Raw genomic sequence first — 25,851 nt, forward strand, 5'->3', positions numbered from 1 at the left:
GATGATGATAAAAATAAAATAAAAAGGACAAGTCCAACAATATCCACCAAAACCACATTTCAGTTGTAAAGACACACGTATACTGAAATTGAAGGGATTATAAAAAATATTAAACACAATAGATACTTAAAGTGAGCACAAGTTGAGGGCAACAAGATTGTGGATTGCAGACAATCACATAGTAAGAAATTGGTGAACATTGTTCAGTCTGTTGCACATTCTAGTTTACTCTCCAAATATGAATTATTTTTCATAAACTACATTAACTACACTTCTTCCAATTAGAGTTTCAACCAACAAGAAACTTTTTTATGTCTGCTTTACATTTTATGCACAGTATATAATAAAGCTGTGAAAATTATCTAGTTACACAACATCATAGGATCTTCAATCAAACTTCAGTGAAGGTCATTCACTTTAACTTCATTGTCTTACAGCACACCTTTAATTAATTTCAAGTATTATGCTACTCAGGACTTTATGTCCCCATAGGCATATATTGATGTCAGTGCAGAAAATTCCCTTTAGGATTTGATGGAATGCTTCAACTCTGTAGTTAAGGGACATAATTACTAGCACTGACCTGTAGGTAGTCATTGAGATTTTCATTATCTTATTCCCAAATGCTTTAGAGGACAAGATCCACAAATACTTCAAAATTCTGAGACCTTCACTATTAAGCAAATGGTACACTTTGAAAAAGCTCTACTCTTTGAAATACAAATATAAGAATACAATTTTAGCTTATTTTTACTTTAAATTTAGTAACATTCTTTCTAGTGCTTTTCAAAATTTATTGATACGTGGATCAGGGAAGGAGTACAACACTGTAATTGTTATGACTTTCTGATTACAAAATAAGATTTCAAAACATACAGGTAAAATCACACAAAAATCTACTAACTACATAAGGCATGCACATTGAAAGCAACTTCTACTAATAAGGTAGGATTACAGACATGAGCCACAGGCACTGGGCTTGAAAGCAATTTCTAACTTAACTGAATAATTGCATGGTTTATATTTAATATTTTAGAACAAACGAATTTCTAGTGTTGTCCATTGGATTACATATACAAAATCATTTTGACATTCTAATTTATGTAACCATATTTTTCAGTCAGTATGTCCCAAACAAATGCTTTAATAATAACAAGTAACCACATTTTTATTATTGTACTGGGTGGGGGTACATTTATTTTACAATATAATAAATATATCATACTTGATTTCACCCTTTCAACCATTCTCCTTTATACTCCCTTCCCCCCCCATCCTGGATGGAAACAAATTCTTAAACCAAAACATAATGTGAATCTAAAATTCTTCAAGGATTTAAATGATTTACTCTTTTTACAAGTGTTAAAACTGAAACATAAATGTTAGCCTGTACTTGTTACCTTTTAACTATTATAGCATTATATAGAGAATCTTATATAATTATATGGGGAATAAAAAATAGTGGAATAGTCAATTTAGATAGAAGGAATATACATAATATGATAATTATTTTGAAAATTATCCTTATAGATTCCTCTCCAAAGTGAAGACTGTCTTTGTGCAAATGCAAAGAAGTCTGCAAGGATCATTACTAGAACTCATCCCAGGTCAATAGGGTTGATCTACTGTTAGAATTATTTATGTCTTCTGGGTACCTAATTTATTATTTTTTTTCTGTATGTATGTGTGTATGTGTTGCTGGGGATCATAAACAGTTCATTGTGCTTGCTGCCAAAGTGTTTACCATTGATCTAGACCCACAGCCTTCCCAGAGTAACTTTTAGTTCCTTTCCAGAAGTATGTAACCATCAACAATATCATAATGTTTAGACACATGTTTAAAAAACAAAGCAATGCAGATATCACAGAAGAAATTGTGGATGGTGCTGCTTATTCCAGGCCTGATCTACAATTTAGAAAATGAGATCAGTGTGGTTTTGAACATTCAGGTAAATTTTATTTAGTAGAATTATAAATAACCTATCCCTTACAAAAAGGAGGAAGGATTAAGATATTTGGGACACAGCAACAGGAACAATAGTAAGGAAAGAGTTACTGTTTCTGAAAAAGTACGGAACATTCAAAGAAAGATGAGAGATGTGATAATCTATACACATGTATTCTTTATATTAACATGGTAATTATAAATAAGGATAAATATTACAATTTAATCCTTAGTGATCTTTCTAATTTATATATAGGACATACATATTACTTATAAGTTTTCTAAGACCATCTCTCCTTTATTATCATATATAAAAGCACTCTTCTCATTCCAGAAAAAGAAACATTTTTAGGAAAATTGTTTTAGATTCCTTTTAGTGATCTTAAAAAGATGGCACTGAAATTATTTGGAAACAATGAACCAATAGGAAAAAAACAAATCATTATAGTTTCATGCATAAATATATAAAGAGATAGTTTTTCCTCTTTAAGCATCCTCCCCAGTATAATATACTACAAAATTCATCATTGTTAATCCTGAGAATCACATTATGAGATCATTGATGCTGAAATTTTAAGAAAGCAAATACACACTAAAAGTACAAGATGCTTCATTCCACAGATAGGGAAAATTATTGAATGAGTAAAGCCTCTATCTGTTATGATAGCAAAAAAAACTGTATACACTTAAATAAAATCTTGTATCATACTAATATCTATCTCCACAGAAAAGCTAAAGATGACTGAGGACAACTTCTCCTTGACAATTGAATTCATCCTCACAGGATTTACAGATTATCCAGAACTGAAGACCCTGTTGTTTGTGGTCTTCTCTGCCATCTATCTGATCACCATGGTGGGGAATCTTGGTTTGGTAGCCTTGATTTACAAGGAACATCAGCTTCACACACCAATGTACATCTTTCTGGGAAACCTGGCTCTGATGGATGCCTGCTGTTCCTGTGCCATCACTCCCAAGATGTTAGAGAACTTCTTTTCTGAGGACAGAAGGATTTCTCTCTATGAATGTATGGTACAATTTTATTTTCTCTGTCTTGCTGAAACTACAGACTGCTTTCTTCTGGCAGCAATGGCCTATGACCGCTATGTGGCCATTTGTAGCCCACTGCAGTACCACACCAGGATGTCTGAGAAACTCTGCATTCAGATGACCTCAGGGGCTTTCATTGCTGGAAACCTGCATTCCATTATTGAAGTAGGTTTACTGTTTAGGTTAACTTTCTGTAGGTCTCATCAAATCAATCACTTTTTTTGTGATGTCCTTCCATTGTATAGATTGTCATGTGTTGACCCTTCTATCAATGAATTGATGCTATTCATGTGGGCAGGCTCGATTCTAATTTTTACTATTTTAGTAATCCTTATATCATATTTCTATATCCTTTTTACTATATTCACAATGAAATCCAAAGAGGGAAGATCCAAATCCTTATCTACCTGTGCCTCCCACTTTCTCTCTGTGTCAATACTCTATGGTTCTGGCCTCTTCATGTATGCTCAACCAAGTTCAGTTAATGAAGGGGATAAAAGTATACCCATTGCTACTTTTTATACTCTAGTAATTCCTTTATTAAATCCATTTATTTATAGTCTAAGAAATCAAGAAGTAATAAAGGTTATGAAAAGATTAATGAAGATGAGACCATATTGCTACTTTCTGAAACAAGTATCATCTTTGTAAAAATGATTGCAACTTGATTTTACCTTTTTCTCAGGTACAGAGAAAATGAGAAATTTACACATTAAAATCAAACTATAGTTATTAATGTATGATAGTATCTGAGTCAAAACCATTTGAAAAGGACAGACATCTGTGAGCAGGTGTCTCTATTATATATTGTCTTATGTTCCCTTGGGTAGATGTCCAGGAGAAGTATCACTGGATCACATGGTCAGTTCTAGCATTAGATTTTTTGAAGTCTTTTACTGTTTTCTGTACTGTTTGTAGTAATTTCCATTCCCACAATAGTGTATTATGATTCCTGCTTTACTGCAACCTTGCCAACATTTGTTGTTATAGTTGTCCTTGATTATGGCCATTGTAATAGGGATGAGATGATATCTAGATGTTGTATTGATCACATGATAAGGGGAGAGCACACAAGGGAAGTATGAGGATAGGTAAGAAACCCAACAACCATGATAGTATTTGATGTCCTCAATGCAAAGAAACTAATGCAGAAACTTTAAAGGGACAGTGGTCAATAGGAGAAGGGATCAGGAACTAGAGAAAAGGTCAGTTCAGGAAGAATCAACTTAGAATGTAACACATATGTACATGAAAGCAATGCGAGGATCTCCCTGTATAGCTATCCTTATCTCAACTAGCAAAAACCATTTGTCCTTCTTATTATTGTTTATACTCTCTCTTCAACAAAGTTAGAGATAAGGGCAAAACCATTCCTGCCTGGAAGCAAGGGGGTAATGAGGGAGAGAGAGGGGGTGGAATGAAGAAAGGGGGTGAGGGGTAGGGGGAAGAAATGAGCCAAACAATGTATGCACATATGAATAAATGAAGAAAAAAGAAAACCACATTTAGAGAATACTTTAAAAAAGAAAGAATAAACAGGGATTAGAAGGGATGTTAAAATTTTCATTGTAGGTACCTGGATAAATGGGTTTCAGAAACACTTCTAGCTATTTATGTTAAAGGTAACAGAAATAAAATATAGATGGAAATGAAAAATGTTGTTTTGATTTGCACCTCTTTTATAACCAGGGAAGTTGAACACTTCTTCATGTATTTACTGAACATTTGTACCTCTTCCTTTGAGAATTCCTGGCTTAATTCATGTGTCCATATCTTCACTGGGGTCTTGACTATTTGGGGACTGAATTTTTTGAGTTTCCTATAGATTCTGGATATTAGTCCCTTATCTGATGAGTAGCTGGCAAAGATTTTTCTCCCATTCTGTGGGCTTCTCTTGAGTCTGGTGACTGTTTCCCTTGCTGTGCAGAAGCTCTTTAGTTTGATGCAGTCCCATGTGTTCATTCTTTCTCTTAGATATTGAGCCTTTTTGTGTTTCATTTGGGAAACACATTCCCTATACCTATCCACCCCAGTGTATTCCCTACTGCTTACTGGAGTTGTTTCAAAGTTTCTGGCCTTATATTAAGGTCTATGATCCACTTTGAGTTGATTTTGGCACAGGGTAAGAGACATGGATCTACTTTCAGTCCTCTACATGTGGATATCCAGTTTCCCCAACAGCACTTGTTGAAGATGCTCTCATTTCTCCATCATGAGTCGTGGGCTCCTTTGTCAAAGATTAGTTGGCTGTAGATGCGTGGGTTTATGTCTAGGTCTTCTATTCTGATCCATAGCTCTCCTGTCTTCTTTTGTGCAAATACCATGCTGTTTATTATTATGGCCCTATGGTACATTTGAGGTTGGGTATTGCAATGCCTCCATCATTGGACTTTTTGCTCAGAATTGCTTTGACTATTCAATGTCTTTTGTGTTTCCATATGTATTTCAAGATTGATTTTTCTATTTCTGTGCAGAATGTCATTGGAATTTTGATAGGGATTGCATTGAACATGTAGATTGCTTTTGGTAGTATGGCCATTTTCACAATGTTCATTTAACCAAACCATGAGTATGGAAGGTCTTTTTATCTTCTGAAATTTGCTATTTCTTTTGTTAAATTTATTACAAGATACTTCATTGTTTTCGAGGCTATTGTAAATGGGATTGTTTCCCTGATTTTGTTCTAAATTTGTTTGTTGTTGGTATGTAGGAAGGCTACTGATTTCTGTATGTTAATTTTGTATCCTGTTACTTTGCTGAAAGACTTTATGATTTCTAATAGCTTCTTTTTGTAGAATATTTAGGGTCTTTAAGGTATAGGACCATGTTATCTGAAAATAGGGATAGGTTGACTTCTTCCTTCTCTAATTGGATTCCTTTTATTGCTTGCTCTTGTCTTATTGCTCTGGCTAGGAATTCCAAAACTATATTGAATATGACAGCCATTTCTTTTTCCTGAATTTAACAGGAAAGGTTTCAGTCATTCTTCATTTAGTACGATATTGGCTCTAGGTTTGTCTTTTGTAACCTTTATTATGTTGAGGAACATTCCTTCCATTCCTAGTTTCTTCAGAGCATTTATTATGAAAGGGTGTTAGGTTTTTGTCAAATGCTCTTTCTATATCTATTGAGAGGATTATGTGATTTTTGTCCTTTCTTCTGTTTCATATGTTGCAGCATATGCTGAATTACATTTATGACTTTACATATGTTGAACTATCCTTGCATCCCTGGAATGAAACTGACTTGGTTATGGTTGTATGATTTTTCTGATGTGTTGTTGAATTCTGTTTGCCAGAGATTTTTTGAGAAGATTTGTGGCCAAATTCATAAAAGGTATTGGTCAATAATTCTCTTTTCTGGTTGGTCTTTATTGGGTTTTGGAATGAGCGTAGTGCTGCCTTTTAGAATGAGTTTGGTAGTGTTCCTTCCCTTTCTATTTCCTGGAAAAGTTTGAGGAGTATGGGTGTTACTTTTTCTGTAATGGTTTGGTAAAATTCAGCCATGAATCCATCAGGTTCCAGACTCTTCTTTATGGGAGGATCTTTATTACTGCTTCAATTTCATTGCTTGTAATAGGACTATTAAGGTTTTTAATATCTTCTTGGTTCAATTTTATTTGCTTATAAGCATCTGGCAATATATCCATTTCATCTAGATTTTCCAGTTTACTTGAATATAAGTTTTCGAAGTACTCTCTAATGATTCTGTATTTCATTAGTATTTGTGGTTATATGCCCTTTTTCATCTCTGATTTTATTAATTTGGGTCTTTTCCTTCCTCAGTTTTGTCACATTGGCTAAGGGTTTGTTGATTTTGTTAATTTTTTCAAAGAGTCAACTTTTGTTTCATTGATTTTTTGTATAGTTTTGTTTTGGTCTCAATATCATTGCTCTCAACCCTGATCTTCATTATTTCTCTCCATCTGCTGGTTTTGGGCTTGCTTTGTTCTTGTTTTTCTGGAAGCTTAAAAATCATCATTAAGTTTTTATTTTAGAGGTCTCAGTTTTTTATCATAGGCAGTTATTACTATAAACTTTCCCCTTAGCAAGGCCTTTGCTGTGTCACCCAGATTCTGATAGGTTGCATTTTCATATTCGCTGAATTCTAGGAACTTTTTGATTTCTTCCCTTATTTTTTGGTCAATCACTGGTCTTTCAGCAGTGTGGTGTTCAGTCTTCATGGGTTTGAATATTTTTTGTGGTTTCTTTTGTTGTTGAGGTCTAGCTTTATTTGTTGCATTCTGATTTGATACAGGGGTTTATTTCAATATTTTTGAATTTCTTAAGACTCGCTTTGTGTTCTAAAATGTGATCTATTTTGGAGAAAGTTCCATGAGCTACAGAAAAGAATATGTATATTCTGGTTGTTGGATGAAACAACAAATATTTACCGTGTCTATTTGGTCTAATGTGTGGAGTAACTCTCAAATTTCTTTGTTGATCATTTGCCTGTATGACCTATCTATTGGTGACAGTGGGGTAATTCAGGTCCCCATCTATGACCATGTTAGGGTCTATCAGTGCTATAGGCCCATTAGCTTTTTTTAATCTAGATGCATGCCCCTGTGTTTGGTGCATATATGTTAAAAATTGATATTTCATCCTGATGAATTGTTCCTTCAATTAATCTGAAGTGAACTTCATTGTCACTTGTGACTGATTTTAGTCTGAAGGCAACTTTTTCAGATATGAGTATAGCTAGACCTGTTTATGGGTACCATTTGCTTGGAAATCCTTTTTTGACCCTTTGACTCTAACCCAGTGTTTTCTTTTCTTTTCTTTTTTTTTTCATTGAGATGAGTCTCTTGTAAGCAACATATGGCTGGGCCTTGTTTTTTAACTCAATAGCTATTCTATGTCTTTTGACTGGGGCATTGAGGTCATTTACATTCAGTGTAATATTGAGAGTTGCCTGTTGTTTCCATTCCCCTATTATTTAGTTTTACTTATTCCTTGTTTACTGGTCTGCTTGGTCAAAAAGGTTTATTCTTTCCTGAGTCTCCCTGTCTCACTCTAGTTTCTTCTTTTATCTGTAAAAGTGGTTTAAGTATCTTCTGTAGTGCTGGCTTGGTAGTCATGAATTCCTTTAGATTTTTTCTTTTTGTGGACAGTTTTAATTTCTCCTTCAATTAGGAAGGATAGTTTTGCTGGATAGACTAGCCTAGTTTGACAGTTGCTTTCTTTCATGGCCTGAATTGTGTCTTTCCATGACCTCATTATGTTTAGAGCTTGAGTTGAGAAAACTGCTGTTATTTTAATGGGTTTGCCATTATAAGTGACTTGTCCAATCTTCTTGCAACTTTCTGTACTCTGAGCGTTTTGATTAAGATGTGTTTGTGGGTGTTTCTTTTTTAGTCATGACAGCTTGGTGTTCTGTAAGCTTCTTGCACCTGAGTGTCTCTCTCTTTCTTGAGGTTAGGGAAGTTTTTAGCCATTATTCTATTGAATAGGTTGTCAATGCCTTTAGTTTTATCTCCACTCCTTCTATAGCCATGATTCATAGATTTGGTCTTTTCATGGTGTCCCAGAGGTCTTCCATGTTCTATTTGTATTTTCTTAGCATTCTTTTGTGATCTTTTACTGTTTGGTCTAAATCCTCTACTTTACCTTCCATTCCTAATACTCTATTTTCAACTTTTTCAGGTTTCCCTGGAATTTTAGAGTAGCAGGTCATTTAGTGGGAGGAGTGTGGAGCTCCAAGTTCCTGCATGTGCCAGGAAGCAGGACTTACTGCCAAGCATAGAGGAGTGTAGCCACGTGGAGACTTAAGGGGCAGGGGATCAGAAGTGTTGAGCTATGAGTCATTCTTCCCATATTTCCCATGGTTAGTTGGTTCTCTGTGAACTTGGAGAGGGGTTTTCTTCTTTCTGGTATGGGAAACTGTGGGTGTCTTTTGATCTTACTTCTTCAGGGTAGTTAATCACAGCTGGGGTTTAGGGATGTCAACAAGCCACCATCTTGTTCGATCCTCCCATTTTTTTCTTTAGCTCTTGCTAGGCAATTGCTAAATCCACAGCCCCACTTACAAACCTTGCTTGAATTAAATATAACTCCAGCCATCATGGTTGCAATATAGGCACATTTCCACCTGAGTCAGTCTACCAGCCCTTTTTTTGAATTCAATAATTGGAGATAGAGTTTCAGCAACTATTTTCTGTAAGCCACCATCCTCCTGATCTCTGCCTCCAGCATAGCTAGGATTACAGGAGTGAGCCATTAGAGCCCAACTAGGAAGGTAAGAAATTAAAGTTGGTATATATAAGGAATTTTCTCTGTTATTGTATGGCACACTTGAGCTTTCTCTTCTTGGTGATAGCAAAGAGTCTTTTCTTTTGGTAGTAAACAGGTTGTGATCAATATATGCTTCACTGAAGAACAACTTAGCTTAATATTTAAGCTTTCATTTAATGTCACTGACAAATTTCTAAATCCTTAACCTAAAATGTCAGGCCAATTTAATTTTACAAACATCAAATTTCTCTTAACATTATCAGTTGAAATTAAATTTTGTATTTGAATTTGACTTTAAATTGATTTTAGCTCATTTAAGAATTAAGTTAAAATTTGGTACTCATTATGAGTACCAAAAACAGCACTTACTCTATTGAAGGTATTAATATGTTCACAGCATTAACAAAGGATGGGGATGTTGTTCAACTGCAAATAAGGCAGAAAATAGTGAAAATCCTAAATACCTAAAAAATTATACATCAAATAGATTACAAGTATGTATAAAACAAAAATAAATTGTTGAAACTGTTCTATATGCTAGGCTACAATCTAGACTTTTACTGTATATCAGCTACAAAATTTATGCTTTCCTTGAATAAAAATCTCATGCACTGAAATACTGAGTAGCCTGCCCAAGTTTGTCCCAGCAAGCTTAATGCATCTGCAGTTGAATAAGTACTGCCTTTTCTCCACATTCTTGAGGGTTCAGAAAACAGAGGATATATTGTCACTGGTATTCAGCTATTAAGTAGCATTAGAAGTTAACTGTACTTAAAATATGGAATACATTTTGATAGTTGCAACAAAACATAAATGAGTATGACAAGGAACTAAGACTTTCAGTGACAGAAATATGAATTTGTTTGGAGGCATTAGACATTAGCATCTTCTTTGAAGCTGGGTATTATGATTATAATTTTTGGAAAACATATCTGCAATTGATTGAGAAAAGCCTGCGGTGAGACAAACTTAAATAATTTTTATATTAGGTGAGTTTGGAACATGAATGTAGTCAAAGAAAGGCAATAGGCACACACATATAGCCAACATTTTAAATAGAAAATAAATAGCAAATTATAGTTGTTAGCTTATAAAATGAAATCCTACCTTCTACCTCTATCCCTATGTTACATATGATTTCATAATACCAATACTCAGACAGTACTTAGTATATTTGAGCATTCAATCAATAGTTTCTTCATAATGTTTTTAATTTTATTGTTGATCTATAATAGCTAAATTGCTTTTACTTTTGAATTAGTAATACTATTCAGAATCAATTTCTATTATAATAGGTACTGATAAATAAAACCTCCAAAAAGAAAATCTCTTTACATCTTATGTATGATTTAAGGGTATAAATACATCAGTAGATGAAAATGGTGAATTATATGAATATCTCTGTTCATATAATTCATATAAACACATGCTCTGTTTTTGATATTTTTAGGCATAGTTATGTTCATTGACTTCCTTTCTCTTTTCTACTTGTACCATGATTTTTAATATGCATTTTTGTATCACAACTCCCAATCCTTAGATATACTGAATTCCACACTTTGTTGATTGAAGAGTATGTGACTAATTTGGGGTCACTTGAACTCCCCCCAATAGTATTTTTTTCCAGAAAACTGGAATTTGGCTTGTTTAGAATTCCAAATTTGATAGAAATCATTTTTACCAAACTCTTTGAAGGTACCCTTCCATTATATTATAACATCCTGGGACACTTTTGAGTTTGCACATTAATCTGTCTCTGAAGATTGTCGGGAGCTTTTTATGTCCTATTCATTACTGAGTTTTAGAATGACCAATTACAACATTTTTTCATCCATTTTTCTGGATAGTAGTGGATTCTTTCTTTCTCACCTTCATTCCTGCTTGTCGCTTTTCCTTTTTTCCTTACCTTCCTTTAGCTGTCTTCTTTTCTTTCTCTTTTCTTTCATTCTTTTCCCAATGCCTTTTCTTCTCTCTTCAATCCCTTCTTTCCTCCCTTCCTTTTTTCTCCTTAAATATTTAAATCTTTATTTTTATCCACATAAAAATATACACATTACCACAATCTATACAAACCTAATTATCAGTTTTCAGAATAATAATTTTTGACTAAATATGCATGCAATCATATTTTCACTTATTACTCAAATAAAAATGCTCCTTGATTTTTAAAATAATTTATAATATAAAAAGGATATTTCCATGTCATTATGTACTAATGTTTGGGTTTCACTTTTTTCAGTTACATAGTCATATACTATTCTTTTTATTTAAAAATATCATTTGTTTATATGTGTACTTAACTGAATTGTTAAGCATGCATGTTTATATTCTTCCCAGTCCCTTATCTATACATCTTTACTGATGCCCATATTTTTAACAATTTTCAATTATGTTTTAGCTGCATATATTTTTTTCTGACTGTATAGATAGGTTCTCCTTTTTTTTTTTTCATTTTTAAGTCTTTTATTAGCAATCTCACCATAAGGTCTGGTTTAACCAAAATATTTTAAAGCCTGCTTATGTGAACAATGGCTATATTGCTAAATGTGGTTTCCTTTGCATTGCCCAACCATCTTCTTCAAATTTCATAAATTTGAGAATCCTGTCTGGTCAGAGTAAACAGATGCACTGTTTCCTTTTGAGCATAAGTGGAGGTAGTGAAGTTAATGCTCTCAGTTCCTGTGAATTGCCATTCTGAAGCAGAACTCTTTGCATGCATGATGGAATTTAAATTCTGTAGATGAGTAAATGTTTATTGTATTTATTCTGATTCTGTGATGGCTAAGAGCATGAGTTCTGAATCACACTGCTGAGTTGGAATTCTGATTCTGACAATTACTAGCAATGTGATCTATGGTAAGTTAATCCATTTCTGAGTATTAATGGCCACATTGGTAATAAGAAAAAAGTTGTATCTCATTTTAATTAAAAATTACAATTAATATAATTAAAAATTGTATTAATCCCAGGTTTGGTCTTTTGATGGAGTCATTGAGTTCTTGCATATTCTTTTCAAAGGACTTGAGTTCTCTAATAGTTCTTCAGTTTTTCTTTATTATTTCACCTTCAAGTTCTGAGATTCTGTCTTCTGTTTGTTCTGTTCTGCTGGAATGGCCTTCCATTTTGTTTTGTATTTCTGTTTCATTCTTTTTTCTGAGGTTTTCCATGTCATTGGTTACTTCCTCTTTAATGTTGTCAATTTTCATCCTTAATTCATTTATCTCTCTATTTATGGTATTTTCTGTTTCATTTTGTTTTTTATTTAGGGCTTCTATGATTTCATTTATTTGTTTTTGTGTTTTCTCATATTCTTTATTTTTGTCCTCTTGGAATTTCTTGAGTGCTTCCTGTATGTTTTGGGTAACCATGTCTGGCAACATCTCCATGAAATTCTCAGTGATTACTTGCAGGATTTCTTCTTTCAGAGTGTTCTTGTGAACTTCCTTGGGTTCTTTGGCATAGTTTATCTTTGTTTTATTGGAGTCTGAATCTGGGTATCTGTTTTCTTCATTTTCCTCTGAATCCTGTACTAATTTATTTTGGGGGAGATAATGGTTTCCATCCCTTTTTCATCTTCCCATATTTCCACTTGGTACCACTTCTGTCCCTGGAATAATGTGTAATTTAGTGTTAGCTGAGTTATAATAGTGAAACTAACAAAATCAAGGCAGAAGGAGAATATAGAGAAAGAAAAAGAAGTAGAAGGAAAAAAAAAGTACCAAGGAAAACAGCAAGGAGAGATGGTGGATGATCAAAGAACATACCAGACAGCCAAACCTTAAAGAAAGGCAAATAAACAAACAAACAAATAAATAAATAAATAAATAAAAGTTTTTTAAAAAGAAAAAAAAAAATCACCAGTTCAGGAACAGTGGACTTTCAGTCTTACTAGTTCTGCTGTTACTCCTTTTGGATCTAGACTTGTTTGTGTCTTCTAGGCAGGTTTGGAGCCCTCCTGTGGTGGGTGGTAGGTGAGTATGCTCCCACTGATCTGCAGGCAGATGCTTGTCATTGAGGTGATCTAGCAGGCCTTTGGAGCATGGGCCTGGCATGCCTGAAGGGTGTGGCCTGACAGAGTGGAGATTGTGAATGTCTGTGGATCGCTGGCTTGGCAGGCACTAGTGGCACAGCCTGAAGGAGCAGGAATCATGCAGGCCTGTGCAGGCCTGAGGGGAGTGGCCCAGCAAAGCAGCGATCATGAATGCCTGTGGATCACTGACTTGGCAGGTCTTAGGGGCATGGCCTGGAGGAGCAGAGATTGTGCAGGCCTGTGCAGACCTTAGGGGCATGGACCCAGTAGAGCTGAGATGCTGCATGCCTGTGGATCCCTGGCTTGGTAGGCCTTAGGGGCACACTCCAGCAGAGATCGTGTGGGTCTGAAGGGTGGGAGTTTGGGGGAGCACAGCCCTGGTGGTGCTGAGGAGCAGCCCAAGGATTGGAAATTCCACAGCCTGTGGAGTAGCGGCTCTGCAGGCCTAGGAGTGGGACTTGGCATACAGTGTGGCTGTTATTTTAGGAAATAGTGGCCTGGAGAAGGCTTCCACAAGCTAGGGGTTCAGAGTGCTGATGTTTCAGCTTTCCCTAGGGCTTTACCTCATCCAAGTCCTGGTTCATGGAGCTCACTTGGTCTGTGGCTGTGTCCCAGTCACCATCTTCTGGTTATCTTTGTTTTCCTCTTTGAACAAACCTGTACATCTTATATTTGTGACTAATGGGTTTCATTTGGCCTTTGACAGGTTATTTCACTTAAAACTTTCCAAATGTATCAATACTTACTGTTTTTAATACACTATTTTCACATGCTTTAATAAATTCTTTTTGTATTATACATGGTTTGAAATTCATGTTCATTGACCCCTTTATATTACTACCTACACTATATACTCAATTCCATTTAATGCATTTAGGGTGTTGCTTTTTGTTTGTCTGCATTAAATGATTAATGGCAAACCTGTTGTTCTTACTTCTGCTCTCACACCAACTCTACAGTAATTTCCTACCACCTTTGTTTCTCTTCATTTTTGCTAACATCTCTGCTAGTGTCACATTAGGTGGGTGGATAGAAAAATGAACTCACAAGGGAGATCTGTATGTTCAAACCGTGATGTTTTCAGCATTTATTTTTCCTTTGTTACACATTGATAAATTCAAGGAAGGGATTATGGCACATATAGATCACACAAGGCTAAAAACAATCTGTCTCCACCCAATAGCCTAACAGCAGGACTACATCATCCTAATAATCAAGGTCTGTAACTTCAATAAGTGCATTTCTTCCTATGTTTGCAGCATGAATCCAAAGTGAGTGTGTGGTTGATATAGATTTAAGTTAATGGGAATCATGCTACAGATTTTGATGACACCATTTCTGTCTGAAAATCTAGATTTCTAAACCTGTATAAGTTGTAAATGTGGCAGCCCAGAGTGAAAATTCCCCAAATGGATCACTGGAGATTTCATGTACATTCTGTTCAACCTATTGAAGATATATCACCATATAATGATCACTGATATTTTGGGTAAACCATACTTTAACCATGTGGGCTAGCAACCTCAATTGCACTTTGCACATATCATTTCAGCAATTAATTAACCAGCAGTTTCTGAGAAAATGAAAGTTGATAGATGTAATGCTGTTTATCGGCAGAATCTGGGTGACCAAAGCTGTAAAAAGATGAGGGGACTACTGAGTCCTGCTCAATAGCCACTTTAATGAAGTATACATGCTTTTTATAAACTCCTTTTACACAAAGAGCATTTGGTCAGAAAAAGCATGCCAAGTATTACTTGTCAAGGTTGCATTAGCACAGGAAGCACAGTTAAAATTAACTCTTTGTTATGTCTCCTTTAAAGCAGGAACAGAGAAGAAGAACAAGCACATGGGCAACATAACTTTCTTATTTATATCTGAAGGAAATGAAGCCATCTGGGAACCTTGAATATTATTTTTCTGGACGTCTGCCTTTCTCACAAGACCAGATACCAACTCACACAGGCAAGGTCTGGTATGAGACTTTTGCCCCAGTTCCTTGGAGCTTTCTCACAAGGCCAGATGCTGACTCACACAGGCAAGGTCCCACTGCTGGCTCCAACAGATAGAAGTAGTGAATCAGTCAATGCCTAGTACTACACATACTTTGCTATAATCTAGGGGTTTGGGGCCAATACAATATGAAACACTACTCTGTTGGCCTCAGATATTATTACTTTTTGACGTTTTGAAGACAGAGATATCACATTTTGAGGCTTGAATTATATTATTTTCTCATTAAGATGAACATCTTCTATCATCATGAAATTAGCTAATAACTACCCAAACTGTTAATTAATACCGAATAATTTTCTTGAGTGTTATTACAATTTTGGGGATCCACCAATGGTGTTTGTTTTTAGAAAATTGGGTAATTAGGAGGAACACTAACTAGATAAGCTTTGAAGAGTTAGTGCCCATACTACAAAGCACATCCATGCCTCCATCTACCAATATAGCTGTTTTGTTCATTTGCCATGTGCCAACACTGGGATGGCACATAATGGAAACTGCTTGACCTCAGATCAAGTAGTTTCTGCCTATTATACTACTTAGCAGATTTTCCATCACAGATACACTCTGGTGAGTATTTAAATGTAATATAAAAATTGCAATCCTTCATATCCACTTTAGTAGACCTGCTCATAAGCCCCTGAAGGACTCTTCATCCCTGACAGTTGAAATTGTCTCTCTCTAGACAACACACAAATCATTTACCTCTACTGGGAATCTAAATATTATTATTCTGGACTATTTCTATTTCTACAGAATGAATATGGATAAGCATTCTGGTGTCCTAAGGAAAGATTTCTCCTTATAGGTAACACAACATTAGATAGAGATATACTTCATCAGTAATTCAATTTGTTTTCCACACCATCCCAAATCATTCATGATCTTTTAAGATTAGTTATGTGATCTGAGGCAAAGATTTCCATTCAGTGATAATGGGTGTGTTGGAGGTTATGTGTAACCTTCAGAAATAGCATATTGTGTCCTCCAGTCCTGTTCATATATCATCATGAACTACATCACTATCATTCCCTCTTCTTTGAATGGTCCAAACATACACTTTGTTAGTATGAAATTTCCACTGCATGAAGGGAAATCATGTTTCATTGTCATTTCATGTCCCAGAGTTTGAAGCTCTGTCACCAGCAAGGCTTAGAACATACATTATAATTCTGTGATGTAAAGATTAAAGCCTTGCTTCAAAACCTTAGGCATCTGTGCTAGGATTCTCCTATTGGTATATTTCATGACCTCTATACTCATTTCTTATTTATTCTCATCAATCAAATATAAGTGATTACATAGTTCTGCTGAGTAATATCCCTCAAAATCAAACAGGGTTTAATAAATCATAAATGACATAAAGATTTGTCTTTTATTTCTGGGACTTGCATAAAATTGGCATTTTCCCCATTTCAAGCAGATAAATCTGTACATAAGTTATATGTAAACTTGGTCAGACACTTAGGAACATTTGAAAATAAAAAGGACAACAATATAACTGACAAGAAATGTGTATGTTGTGATTTGGATTTGAAATACCACTCAATGACTCATGAATTGGAGGCTGCATCCTGGTTGCATGCAGTTTCAGATTGGGAAAGTGATTATATCAGGAGGGCTCTGACATAACCAGTAGCTTAATCCACTGATGGGTTCCTAACTTGATAGCATTATTAGCAGGTGGTTGAACTACATGATGGCACTTCTTTGGAGGAAGTGGGTCATTGTCTACATTCCCTTTAAGGTTTCAACTTGTCCCTGGTCCCTTTTTTCTCTGCTTCCTGTCAACCTTTAGTGAGTAACTTTCTTCTGAAATACTCTTTTACTATGATTTTCTAAAATCAATGGAGTTGAACAACTATGAACAAAAACATCTGATACCATCAGCCAAAATAAATCTTCCCAAGCTTTGGCTTCTTTATCTCAAAAATTTGTCATGACAATGAAAACTGACTTACATAGACTGCTTTATTCTCTTCACTAGATGAGACCAAAGATAAGCAATCTCACTTGCTATTTCATCAAAGTGCTTGAGTCCAACTGGCAAAGTCTACTGCAAATGTGATAGAGTCATTATGGGGCATGCAGATTCACAATGATCATGTGAACAAGGGAATTATACACAAAGCATTTTACATTCCATCTCCCCAATCAATATCAACTCTTTTATTAATTAATTCATTCATTCATATGAGATACATTGTTTGGGCCATTTCTCTCCCTTGCACCCCATCTCCTCCCTCTCCCTCCACCCCCTTCACTTCCAGGCAGAACCTGTTCTGCCCTCTTCTCCAATTTTGTTGAAAAGAAGACATAAGCAATAATAAGAAAGACATAGCACTTCTGCTAGTTTGAGATAAGGAAAGCTATACAGAGAGATTCTTAGCATTGGTTTCATGCACAAGTGTATTACAACCCAAATTGATTCATCTCTACCACACCTCTTCACCACTTCCCTGGTCACCTTCCTACAGTGACCTCTGTCATTTTAAGATTACTATATTAGCTCCTCTGCAGTGGACACACCAAACACTTTCAAGTTTGGGGTTTTCTACCTATGCTTATTCTTCCTTTATGTGTCCTCCCCTTAGTGTGTGACCTATGTCTAATAATATTACTGCATTTGTTTTAGGTCTAAAGTTCACATATGAGGGAGAACATAAGACTTTTGGTTTTCTGAGCCTGACTAACTTCACTTAAGATGATGTTCTCCAGTTCCATCCATTTATTTGCAAATGATAAGATTTCATTCTTCTTCATGACTGAGTAAAGTTCCATTGTGTATAAATACCACATTTTCTTAATCCATTTGTCAGTAGTGGAGGCATCTTGGCTGTTTCCATAACTTGGCTATTGTGAATAGCACTGCAATAAATAAATAGGTGCTCAGGTGCCTATCAACTCTTAACCATGAGTAACTTCACATAATAGAGAAAAAGTAATCATGATGTGTCCTAAAGACCCATTCATGTGATTGACACCTGAAAATTTTGCAGCTGGATAAGTGTTTAGCCTCACAGACCCTCAGCTCAGATGAGGAGCTACTGTGTACTTGGGAATGTATACCATTCCATTGCCATGAGACTTTCCAGCCTATATCATGCCCCCTTCAGTGTGCTGTTTGATACTACTCCCACCTAGAGTCCTATGAAGCAACCTATTTGCCACATGTCTAATGGTTCATCATTCAAATACATCTGACGCTATGAACAGGTGGTTGGCTTCTAGTATTCTGTGGCCTTCAGAATCAGTTTAAGAGCCTGTTTGAGCATCTTCTTAAGTGAACACCATAAAGAACATAACTCTAAGCTTAGACTGGCAACACTGCCAAGCCAACTGAAGAATCTTTATTTCTTCGATTTCATAAGTGATTCATTCTGCCTCTTCTTTACATTACTCCCAACCTTTCTATCCTCCTACAATTCCTATTGATATCACACTTATGCACAACAATTTATCTATATTTTACACAACAGAGTCTTATTTACCTGCAGCCCTCATTCTTCATATCTCTGTTCCCCTTCTTCCTTCTTTCTTATCTCCTCTTACATGCAAATTATTTTTACTACCTAAGTTTAATCCTTATCCAGGCAACTTTTATTTTTCTAAGGCCCAGCTGTATGAAGAACACTGGCCATGTTTTATATAATGAAAGCGGATACATAGATAAAACAACCAAAGGTATTATGCGTCATGTAAATATCTTGTTTCTTACTAAATCAGTGAATAACTTGTTATTGCTAAATTATAGCCCCAAGCAAGTAGTCAGATATGGGACTAAACCTACCAAAGAACCATTTCTGCCAGAACACAGAAAATAATTCAAATAAAATATTTTAGGTGAGTAAAATCCCCAACTAAATAATTTACTAAAGAATATTAAATCTCTTAATAGAGGCAGAATATACATGAAAAATCAGGGGAATATGACTCCTCAAAAGGACAACAATCACACAACAAATGTTCTGTAGTACAGTGAATGAGGTGATATCTTAATTTTCAAGCTCAATAGAATGATAATAAGAACAATAAGTGTGATTAAAGAAGACATAAACAGTCAGCTTAACCAGAGAATACAAATAAACAGCTAAATGAATTACATGACAATGTAAAGAAACAACTAAATGAAATCAAAGAGGATACAAACAGCTGAATGAAATAAAAGAAATTAAAAATAGTTAAATGAAATAAAGAGGATAATACAAGACTTGGAAGAAGAATTCAATAAATATATCAAAAGCATAGCAGTTAAAACATAAGGCATAAAGAATAAGGAAAGAATATTGAAGGCTGCAAAGGAGAAATGTCAAGTCATCTATAAAAGTAAATCCATCAGAATGAGAGAAATTTTATCAACAGAAACTTTAAAAACAAGAAGATCATGAAATAAGGAATTTCAAATGCTAAGAAAATAATTTGAAACCTAGATTATTCTACCCAGAAAAGCTATCATGCATAATTGATTGAGAAATTAAAACCTTCCATGACAAACAGAAACTAAAACAACTTATAACCATCAACCCAGCACTCAAGAAGACACTTACAGGAAAAGTAACATAGACTATGAAGATAAACACAGCCAAGAAAGTATGGGAATAAATAAATATCACCACATAATTAGATAAGCAAATGAAGAGTAGGAAAAAATCAAACACTACACATAAATAAGTAATTAAAAATTTTAAATACAAAAAAACCAACAAAATGTCAGGATTTAGCACATATCTTTCAATATTAACACTGAAGCTAAAGTCTCAATTCCCCAAACAAAAGATATAGATCAGCAAGAAGATTAAAACATAAGGTGTGATGATTTCTTGCATATGAGAAACCTGTCTCCCAGACAAAAACAAACTTTGGCTTAAAGTGAAAGAGTGGAAAAAGATTTTCCAAGGAAATTGATCCCTTACATAGGCAGTAGTAGCTCTTCTTATAACTGAAAAATTAAACTTTTAATTAATGTACAAAACAAAATAGTCATTGCACAATAATAAATGTAGCCATACATCAAGAAGAAATAATAACTGTTAACTTATAAGCACTTAAACATCAGTGCACCCAACATCATTAAACCAAAACTACTTGACTTAAAAATACAGATATATTGGGCAGTTGAAGTGGCTCAAGTGGTAAGAGTACCAGCCTAGCAAGTGTGAGGCCCTGAGTTCAAACTCCAGTACACCCTACCCCCCCAAAAAAAAACCCAAAACTTCTCACAGATATAGATGGATACAATGATAATAGAAGACTTCAATACCACACAATAACTAATAGATAGGTTATCAAGACAAATAATTAACAAAGAACCCCCAGAATTAAATGAAACTGTAGACCAAATGGATATAACAGATATCTACATAGTATTTCCTCCAGCAACAGAACAATACACATGAAACTGTCCCAAAAAAAGACCAGGTATGACAACATGAAGCAAATCTTAAATATTAACTTGAAATAACTCCCTGTATCCTATGACAACAATGAAATAAATCTAGAACTCAACAACAGAACAAAAAAATGCAGAGAAGTTTCAAACACATGAATACTGAATAACATGTTGAATGACCAGTAGATCATTGAAGAAATAAGGAGAAAAATTTAAAAATTTCTAGAGAACCAGACAAGTCACATATAAAGGCAAACTCATTAGAATATGAGCATATTTCTTAACACAAACATGAAATGCAAGAAGGTCACGGAAAGGCTTATTTCAAGCCTTGAAAGAAAACAACCTAGACTAGTCTACCCAGAAATACTATCCTTCCTAATAGAAAAGGAAATTAAAACCTTCCACAACAAGTCAAAAGTAATGGAATTCATGTCCACCAAACCAGCACTGTAGAAAATACTTAAAGGATTTTAATACAAAGAAAAAGTTAAAAGTAAATGCCAGGGAAATAAAAATTACTGGAAACACCAAATCTCTCTCAATACTAACCCCGAATGTCGATGGCCTTAGTGCCCCAACCAAAAGACATCAAATAGCAAATTGGGTTAAAAAACAAGACCCAAATATATGTTGCTAACAAAAGATACATATCACTGAAAAAATACTACCTTAGAGTCAAAGGGTGGGAAAAGTTTTCCCAAGCAAATTGATCCCATACAGAGGCAGGAACAAGTATACTTATATAATGACAAAGTAGAGTTTAACTAAAATCAGTCAAAAGGCACAATGAAAGTCACTTCCTAATAAATAAAGGAACAATTCATCAAGAGAAAATATCAATTCTTGACATATGCGCCAAACATAGGGCAACCAACTCCATTAAAATAACACTAATGGACCTAATAGCATAGATATACCCTAAGACAGTGATAGTAGGAGACCTAAATACTCCGCTGTGACAAATAGATAGGTCATGCAGGAAAAATATCAACAAAGAAACTTCAGAACTGATACACATGTTAGATCAAATGTACATATTAGACATATACCCAAAAAACATGCAATTCATATGCTGTTTATCAGTTTCTAGATCTTTTACCAAATAGATCATGTCTTAGGACAAAAAGCAAGTCTCAAAAAATTTAAGAAAATTGAAATAATCCATTGTATCATATCAGATCACAACAGAATAAAACAGAATGAGAACTCAACAATAAAAAGAAATGACAGAACATATTCAAACACCCTGTGACTGAACAACACACTGCTGAATGACCAGTGGATAACTGCAGAAATAAGTGAAAAAAATCAAAAAGTTCCTAGACTCTAATGAATATGAATATATGACCTATCAGAATCTGTGGGACACAGCAAAGGCTGTGCTAAGGGGGAAGTTTGTACCTATATGTAGCTACATTAAAAATACAGAGGCATCTCAAATGAGCAACTGCATGATGCACCTTAAGCTTATAGAAAATCAAGAAAAAGTCAAACCCAGAACTAACAGATGGAAAAAAATAACAAAGATCAAGACCAATATGATAAAGATTGAGACTAAAAAATAAATATTCAAAGAATCAGTGAAACAAAAAGTTGGTTCTTCAAAAATATTAACAAGATCTACAAACCCCCAGCCAACAAGAAATAAAGGAGGAGGAAAAGGACACAAATAACTAACAATAAAGATGAAAAAGGGGACATAAGCAAAAATACTAGCAATATCCAGAGGATCATTATGTAGTACTTTGAAGACTTATATTTAAGTAAACTGGAAAAACTGGAAGAAATGGATAGATTTCTAGATGCATATAACGAACCAAAAGATATCCAAGAACATATCAACCACCTAGATAGATCTATAACAAGCAATGAGAGTGATGCAGTAATGAAGAGTCTCCCTAAAAAAAAGAACCCAGGGCCTAATGGATTAATAGCTGAATTCTAACAGACCTTTAAAGAAAACGAACACAAATACATCCCAACTTATGCCAGAAAATAGAAAGGAACACAATGAAACTCATTCTATGAAGCAAGTATTATGTTTATTCCAAAATTAAATGACAATGCAACAAAAAGACAATGTTACAGACCAATTTCTTTAATGATCAGAGACACAAAAATTCTCCACCAAGTTCTGGTGAACTGAATTCAACAATACATAAAAAAAAAAAAATCATACACAATGACCAAGTAATTTCATTCCGGGGATGAAAGGATACTTCAACATACGCAAATCTGTAAACATTATACAGCATATAAACAGAAGAAAGGATAAAAATCATATGATCATCTCAATAGATGAAGGAAAAAGCCTTTGACAAAATTCAATATCCTTTCATGATAAAAGCACTGAAAAAGCTAGGAAAAGAAGGAATGTTCCTCAACATAATAAAGACTATATGGCAAATCTTTAGCCAACATTATACTAAATGGAGATCAACTAAAACCCATTCCGTCTAATGTTAGGAATGAAACAGGGATGCCCACTTTCTCCATTCCTATTTAATATAGTTTGAAATTCCTAATCTGAGCAATAAGCGTGAAATAATACTGATTTGAATAGGGAAGAAAGAAGTAAAACTATCCCTGTTTGCAGATGATATGACCCTAAACCAAAAGGGCCAAAACTTCCACCAAAGAACACTTAAAATCACAAACACTTTGGGTAAAATAGCAGGACACAAACTTAATATACAGAAATCAGTAGCCTTCCTATCTTCCAACAATAACCAGACTGAGGAAAAAAACAGGGAAACAATCAATTTACAATATTCTAAAAAAATATGATACCCAGGAATACATTTAATTAGGGAAACCAAAGACATTTTTGATGAAAACTATAAATTACTGAAAAGACAAATTGAGGAAGACATCAGAAAATGGAAAGCCTTCTCATGCTAGTGTATTGGCAGAGTCAACATCATGAAAATGGCTATACTTCCAAAAACAATCTACATTTTCAATGATGTTCTTCACAGAGATAGAAAAAGCAATCCAAAAATTCATACAGAAACACACAAAAACTCTAATAGCCAAACCAATTCTGAGCAAAAAGTCCAATGCTGGAGTTATCACAATTCCCAAATTCAAGCTGTACTACAGAGAAATAACAATAAAAACTGCATGGTATTGTCACAAAAACAGACATGAAGAACAATGGATTAAAACTGAACTCCCAGACATAAACATACACTGCTACAGCTAACTGATCTTTGACAAAGGGGACTAAAACACACAGTGGAAAAAGGAGAGCCTTTTCAACACATTTTGCTGGGAAAACATGACATCCATATGTACAAGACGAAAACTAGATCTCTGTCTCTCATCCTGTACCAGATCAACTCAAAGAGGGTTAAAGACCTACATATAAGGCATGAAACTTTGAAAGAACTAAAAGAAGTACTAAGAAATCCACTGAAACACGTAGGCATAGGGAATTACTTCCTAAAAAAGAATTCAAATAGCTCAGCATCTAAGAGAAAGAATGAACAAATAAGAATGAACAACAAACTTTGTTGTGCAAAGTTTCTGCACAACAAAAGAAACAGTTACTCTTTAGAGTTGAGAGACTGCTGACAGAATGAGAGAAAATCTTTGCCAACTTCTAAGGGACTAATATACATATCTACAGGGATCTCAAAAAACTCAACCCCTGAAGAATCAACATCCCTTTGAGGAAATGGACACATGAATTAAATAGTGAATTCTCAAAGGAAGAAGTACAAATGACCAATAAATACATAAAGAATTTTTCAACTTATTTGGCTATAAAAGAGATGCAAATCAAAACTATACTAAGATTTCATCTCACCCCAGTTAGAAAGGCCATATCAAAGGGCAAAAAAAAGAAACAAATCCTGGTGAGGATGCAGTGAAATAAGAATGCTCATACACTGTTGGTGGGAATGTAAATTAGTATTAACATTGTAGAAAAAATTATGGAGATTCCTCAAAAAGCTAAAGTTAGAACTGCCATATTGTCCAGTGATATCACTCCTTGGCATAAATACAAAGAACCTACTTCATGATACAATAGAGATACTAAATGCTGATTATTATCACAGCACTATTTACAATAGCCAAACTTTGAAAATGAACCAGACACCCTATAACTGATAAAGAGATCAAGAAAATGTGAATATATATATATATATTGTCGCTCAGCCATGACAAATGACATCATGTGTTTTGAAGGTAAATGGCTGTAATTGGAGTGAAGTAAGCCAGGTTCAGAAAGATGATGGCTACTTGCTTTCTCTCATATGTGGAAGACAGATCCAAAAGGAAAATATTTACACACAAACATGATCACATAAAATTCATGTGTAGAACATGTTTGTAATAATAGAACTACTTTATGGTACTCAAGGTAGGAGAAAAAGGAAGAGAGGAAATACAGTGTCAACAATATTGTAAAACAAAATCTGTGAAGTAAGAAGAAATAAGGATAAACATGAAAAGTTGTCACAAAAGTATAGGTGGGGAGAAAGGGGTAAGGGAGAGAAATGGAAAAGGTTGAATATAACAAAGTAAAGTATAATCACAGTAGGGATATATTGAAAAGATTCCTTGAACATTGACTTAGAAATTAATATCAAAAGACAGGACTGTAAAATTGGTACAGTGTGTGTATGGAGGGGGTCCTGTGAGAGGGCAAATGTTGAACAAAGGAGATTAAGGCAAGGGAATATGGTTGATGGACTTCATATATCTATACAAAATAGAACAATGAAACCTTTTGCAATATCTTGAAGTTGGATGTGGAGGGGGTGAGGGGTAGAAATGGTGAGGGCATCTAATCAGTGTACTATATAAGCCTATTTGGAATTGTCACAATGAATCCCCTTGTATATCCTAATAAAAAATTTAATAAATTAAAAAAAAATTTTCTTGAATGCAATGAAAATGGAAGCAAAATCTACCAGAAACTATGGAATAAAACAAAAGCAATGCTAAGGAGAAAGTTTATAACAGAGGTCCTACATGAAAAACAGAAAGATCTAATGTTTCATCTCAAGATCCTAGCAAAACAAAAATAAATTAAACCCAATAGTAGTAGAAGCAAAAAATAATAGGTCTAAAATCAATGAAATGGATAAGAAACAAAGTATACACAGACTGAAAGAAACAAAAAGGTGTTCTTCAAAAAGATAAATAAGATTTATCAACACACAGCTAATCTGACAAG

At 34.6% G+C, this 25,851-nt stretch overlaps 1 protein-coding gene across 1 annotated transcript; it reads left to right on the forward strand.

The window, feature by feature from the left end:
- The first annotated feature begins 2,683 nt into the window (after nucleotides 1-2,683).
- Nucleotides 2,684-3,646, forward strand: LOC109701941 (olfactory receptor 5K3-like). The gene has a single exon (XM_020187379.2). It carries the CDS (start codon nucleotides 2,684-2,686, stop codon nucleotides 3,644-3,646), a length of 963 nt encoding a protein of 320 aa, XP_020042968.2.
- Nucleotides 3,647-25,851: the final 22,205 nt, after the last annotated feature.

This window comes from Castor canadensis, chromosome 5 (genome assembly GCF_047511655.1).
Source record: "Castor canadensis chromosome 5, mCasCan1.hap1v2, whole genome shotgun sequence".
Classification (NCBI taxonomy): Eukaryota; Metazoa; Chordata; class Mammalia; order Rodentia; family Castoridae; genus Castor; species Castor canadensis.

Bases quoted from the DNA above. Each gene is read 5' to 3' on its own strand.
- LOC109701941 (XM_020187379.2), top strand. From the start codon at position 2,684: ATGACTGAGGACAACTTCTCCTTGACAATTGAATTCATCCTCACAGGA.